Raw genomic sequence first — 6,000 nt, forward strand, 5'->3', positions numbered from 1 at the left:
TGGCTCCTAAACCTCCATCCACCTAACATCTAGCCACGAAGGAAGTAAAATTCTGTCTCCCATTCTTTTGTACTCATTTTCCAAGAGCAAGTCTTTTGGTGCCCTCCCCCTAACCTGAGTGGGAAGGAAAGTTCACACAACAATGTATTCCCATAAATATGGCCATGGGTCACAGGTGAAATGGTGGCAGGAGAACTATAGGGACTACAATGATGTAAGGAAAAAAAATAATTAATTAAGGATTAATTAATAAGGATTCCTAAGGCTCACTTATCTCTACTTTCCCAAACTGTTCACTTTAGTGACTCTTCATCTATCTGTCTTCTTTGATTTAAAGGATGAAGCTGAAAGCTTAGGTCCAGTTTCTTCAGATTTAAGTAGTTCCTTCATGGGTATCTACCATCCTTAGAATTTGGAGTACACCCGTCTGTCATCCTCAGTTTGGGGCATTCAACCACACTTGGAGCCACCTGCAAATATCACATTCAGAATCACGGAAGTTTAAAGCATGTTCCTTGAGCAGTAGCTATCATGTCTCCGTCTTATCTTTCTAAGGAATTTCCTGCGCCTCTGCACTGCTGAGTTAGTTCCTTACTGAGTAGTCCTTCTCCACTCTTTGTTCCTTTCAGCCTAGAGGAGAGCTCACTCGCCTGCAATGGCTGCTGCTGAATGGCGCCATCTTGGGTTCTTTGGCCAGACTACGAAGAACTTATGTTCCTTTCTTCAGGTCAGCAGGAATATGCGTCCAGGAAACCAAACCACCATCTCTGAATTCCTCCTCCTGGGACTCTCCAGCCAGGCAGAGCAGCAGAAGATCCTCTTTGTGCTTTTTCTGGGAATGTACCTGATCACTGTGGCTGGGAATGGACTCATCATTCTAGCCATTGGCTTGGATTCTTACCTCCACACTCCAATGTATCTCTTCCTTGCCAATCTATCCCTTGCTGATATTTCCTCCATTTCCACCTCGGTTCCCAAAATGTTAGTGAATATTCAGACCAAGAGCCAATCCATCTCCTATGGGAGCTGCATCACCCAGATGTACTTTTCTATCGTGTTTGTTGTTATTGACAATTTCCTTTTGGGGGTCATGGCCTATGACCGCTTTGTGGCTATCTGCCATCCCCTGAACTATGTCACCATCATGCAACCCAGACTCTGTGCTCTGCTCACCATCCTCCCCTGGGTCCTCAGCAACATCGTTGCCCTGACCCACACCCTCCTGCTCCTTCGACTGCTCTTCTGTGATGGCAACACGATCCCACACTTCTTCTGTGACCTGGCCCCTCTGCTCAAACTATCCTGCTCAGACACGATGATCAATGAGCTCATGCTGTTTGTCGTGGGCTTATCGGTCATCACCTTCCCCTTTGCCCTGATCTTCTTCTCCTATGTCTGCATCGTCAGGGCTGTCCTGAAAATCTCATCCACAGAGGGAAAGTGGAAAGCCTTCTCCACCTGCGCTTCTCACCTAATGGTTGTGTTGCTCTTCTATGGAACTATCGTAGGGGTTTATTTCTTCCCCTCAGCCATGCACCCTGAGGACACAAACAAGATCGGTGCAGTGCTGTTCACTGTGGTGACGCCCATGGTGAACCCCTTCATCTACAGCTTGAGGAACAAGGACATAAAAGGTACCCTGAGAAAGCTTGTCAATAGGAAAAGCTTCTGCCCTCTGATGCCCTGAGCATCTGGTGCCTGGACCACCAAGAGCAGGTAGATGATTCTGGCCTGAGGCCGCATCCCTTCTCAGGTAGAGCTCCAGCCACAGTGTGACGGGGATGCTGACCAGGCTAGACATGGGCACTGTGCAAGTTGGGAGCTTGCCTGAAAACATGATTTAGGATTAAGTTTGGGACACAAAAGACAATTGGTTAAATAGAGAATCACAAACTTTAAAGAAAACTTTGACACATTTTCATGGAGGAAAGGCATAAATCTGTACCTGGATGCCTGTGTTTCCCTGAATTATTCTCCTGTCTGTCATTTTCAATAAATACCTATTATAATCCTTCTATTTACCAGGCTCTGAGTCTGGGCCTGGAACTAAAAAGATTACTAATTCACTGTACCTGCCCTCAAGGCACGCACAAACAAAAGTGAGAAACTGACACAAAAATAATTTTAAATGGTTTTTAAGACTGAATAAAGACAATCTTTAGTCAATAATTAATGTTATTAGATTGAGGAAGCAGAAAAGTTTTGCGTAAAGCACAGTTGACTGGATTTCATGCTATTCTTGTTCTTTTGTGTAAGCCATTCCTGGGGTTTAAGCGTAAATTAACCCCTGTCATCCAAGTGGAAGTAACACGCATGCAATAGAAATATTTCCCAAAAATCCATACATTGGGTAAGACTGATTTATAAAACCAAATTTGTAAACAAGTATTTAGTAATTTGCTCACTAAAAAGTTTTGTTAGTGTCTAGTAAGAGTCGAAGATAAACCAGTACAGTTGTTTTCCTGGCTCTCACTTCATGGAGCATGAAATAGGCAATGAGCATAAAATAAAAACATGGTGATTTGATGGGCGGTCTCAAGCTCTGTGAGAAGCAGTGATGCGGGGTGAGGGGATGGACGATGACATGGGGTGCAATAGCTGTTTAAGATGTTCACAGCTTGGGGAGTCCCTCTCGGGTATTTGAACAGAGAACTGAATAAAATAAGGGAGGGACGCGTGAGAAGACCTGGGGAAACACATTCCAAGAAGAGGAAAGAGCAGGAGTGGAGATTTTGCTGCAGCAACAGGTTTGGACTCCTCTAGGAACTGGGGTTGGACAGGGGGAGGGCAAGTAGATGTAGTTATGGGGTTTCCTAGGGACTCAGCTTGGTTGAATTTTGTAGATGAGAGCAAATAATTTGAATTTTATTTAAATACTTTCAGTTAGTATTAAAATCCAATGGACTTGTTGAACTGACCTAAGGAGTAACCACAGAGGGAGAGGAAGGCTCTGACTTTGCCCCACTGTGTGACCCTGACATTTAGAAATAAGGACCCAGCAAAGGTAACTTAAGAGCAGCCTCAGGGAGGGAGACATATGAGAATAAGATAGTGTCAGAAAGGTGGAGAATGACAGTAAAAATCCTTCCAAGAAAAATGAGGCATCAGCTGCTTCAAATACCTCAGGACTGAGCCATCCCTCCTGAAATGTACTTTTCAATCCTTTCTCTCCAACCCATGCAGCTATCACGCTTAGCAATCTCTCCTCCAGCCCTGCATCCTCAGGGCTGAATGCAAATGGAAACAGCCTCCTTCAGAACATATTCTCAGAAGACGAACACATCTCAAGTTTCTTCTTTGCCCCCATCTTACTTTCACTCTTGACTCCTCGCTCTATATTCTTTGTTTTATAAGGACTTTAGATGACTCAGAACTACAAACCTCTGTGACCTTTCTAACCAAACAAGCATGCTCAGAAACTTCTACTTTCTTTGATAATAAAAGAATAATACACTGTGACCAAGTGTGACTTACCCCGAAATGCAAGAATTATATAACATTACAAAAGTTAATCAGTGTCACTCACATTTAATAAACAAACAAAAAAAAAAAACTATAAGACCATCCAAGGGGACACAGAAAAACCTCCTGGAAAAACCCTTTCTTGATTAAAAAAGTAAAACCTAAAACTATAAACTTCTAGAGGAGGAGAAAATCTTTGCAACCATAGGGATAGGCAAAAATTTATTTAAAATGAAACCAAAAGCACAACCACACATGGTACAATTGATAAATGGGACTTCATCAGAATTAAGTGCTTACTCTTTGAAAGGCACCAGAAAGCAATTCTTCATCCCTATATTCTATTCTTTGCCCACAAACAGAATAATCTTTTAATTTACCTCTGTCAACCGTCCACTGATTTCCTATGCACTCAGGCTAAATTTAAAGTCCTCTACCAAAACCTACATGGACCTATATGTAAAATGTATACCATAGACATTAAAAGAATGTTTTCTTTTTAATTGAGAAATTATTTTTATGGAGGTTTTGAGTCCATGGAAAGAAAAAAAAAAAAAAGAAATGGAAAGAAAATCTTAGGAAAGCATAGATCTCCTATCCAGGTCTCATATCCCAAATACAAAGAGCTCTCATATATCAATCACAAGACAACAACATGCTAACTTAAAAATGGGCAAAAGATTTGAACAGACATCTCACCAAAGAAGATGTGCAAAAGGTATTGAGCACATTGAAAGATGAAAGCATCCTCGAGAGAAAGCAAACTAAAATCCCAATGTGGTACCACTACATACCTTCTAGAATCCCAGCATTAAAAATCCTGGCCATGCCAAGTGCTGGGAGGATGGAAAGCATCTGGAATCCCAAGCACTCTTGAGTAGAAAGTTCTGATACAGCCACTTTGAAAAGCAGTTTGATACTTTCTTGAAAAGTTATTAACAGCAAGAGAGAGAGGGGGGGGGTCAAAACAGGGAGGGAAGGGCACAAGGGACTGTGGTAATGGATCATGAAGTGAGAGAACTATGAGGACCACCCCTTAGGGGAAAAAGCAAATACTACAAAAATTAACAATGATCTAATGATCTATAAGAAAATAAATATTAATCACAGACCTACCATATGATCCAACCTTTCTACCCTTAGATATTTACCTGAGAGATGAAAAGTATATACCCATACAAAGACATTTTATGAGTGTTTGTAACAACTTTATTTAAAATAGTCAAAAACTGGGCCTTCCCGGTGGCCTAGGGATTAAGTCTCAGCACTATCACCACAAAGGTCTAAGTTCAATCCCTGGCCAGGGAGATACCCACATGGCGCAGCAGACCTCTCCTGTCTTGCCCGCTGCTCCCCTCAGCAGTATATTTCAGTGGATCCACCTGTTCTGCTCCCCACTCTGTCCTCTGACCCCCTGCACCTCTGGCCTAGACCCCTGTTCTTCTATGCAAGAAAATAATAGTCAAAAACTGGGGGAAGAGAGGAAATTGGGGAGGGAGCGCATGGACTGTGGTGGAGGACTGTGGGCATCTTGGTGGTAGGTGTGGTGCAGTAACATCACCTGTTGTAAACCAGCATTACTTTAATTTTAAAAAATAGTCAAAACTAGAAATAGTCAAAATGCACATCAACAAGGGAATGCAAAACAAACTTTTACAGACCCGTACAATGGAATGATGCCCAGTAACAAAAAGGAAGCAAATATTGGTACCCGGAACAGTATTAGTAAATGTCAAGATAAGTATGTTCAGTGAAGGAAGTCAAGCATGGTTCCATTGCATCAAATTTATATAAAGTTCTAAGAAATCCAAACTAATGTAGAGTGTTAAAAGAGATTCTGGGTGACAAAAAGCCTGGGGTGTGAAGAGGGGCGTGGTGGAAGGAACTCATGGGAGAAAGAACAGCTGGTAAATGATGATTTGTGGGAATAACGTCTGTGTTCTTGATTGTCTTGGGATGTCCGTCTTGATTATGGTGATGGTTTCATGGAGTATTCGTGTCAAAACTCACCAAAGTGCACGCTTCAAATATGTGCCACTTATTGCACGTCAATGACAACTCAATAAAGCTGTTTTTAAAAAGTCTTAGGAAAGGGACCCCAGATAAATCCTTTGAGTAACATCATAGATAGATGAGAGACAGGCAGATAGATAGATAGACAGGTGATGGATGAGGATAGCTGGGTGGAGGGATAGGTAACAGGTAGATGATAGATGATGGTGGAGGTAGATAGATGATGATGATAGATACATAGATGCACAGACAGAGAAAAATAATGAATTATATATGATGTGTGTGTGTACACAATACTATTAAATGGTGAGAAATAACAATGATCCATGTTTGGAAAGGAATATTGATATCTTAGTGATCACCAAAGATTGAAAAAGATGTGAATACTATTGATAGGCCAGTGACTACTGGGAAGCACCACACTGATGAACTATTGAGATTTATTGGCAGAAGCTCTGATCCAAGAGGCGCTCTGGCAGAGCCTTAGATGGTGACAGTTCTGCTCCCTCTGAGGGAGTTAAAATT

General features: G+C 41.9%; 1 protein-coding gene across 1 annotated transcript; it reads left to right on the plus strand.

The window, feature by feature from the left end:
- The first annotated feature begins 715 nt into the window (after positions 1 to 715).
- Positions 716 to 1,687, plus strand: LOC119254221 (olfactory receptor 1S1-like). Its single transcript, XM_037521339.2, has one exon. It carries the CDS (start codon positions 740 to 742, stop codon positions 1,685 to 1,687), a length of 948 nt encoding a protein of 315 aa, XP_037377236.2. The 5' UTR covers positions 716 to 739.
- Positions 1,688 to 6,000: the final 4,313 nt, after the last annotated feature.

The sequence above is a fragment of the Talpa occidentalis genome, unplaced genomic scaffold (assembly GCF_014898055.3).
Source record: "Talpa occidentalis isolate TD23 unplaced genomic scaffold, MPIMG_talOcc4v2.1 talOcc4.3, whole genome shotgun sequence".
Lineage (NCBI taxonomy): Eukaryota > Metazoa > Chordata > Mammalia > Eulipotyphla > Talpidae > Talpa > Talpa occidentalis.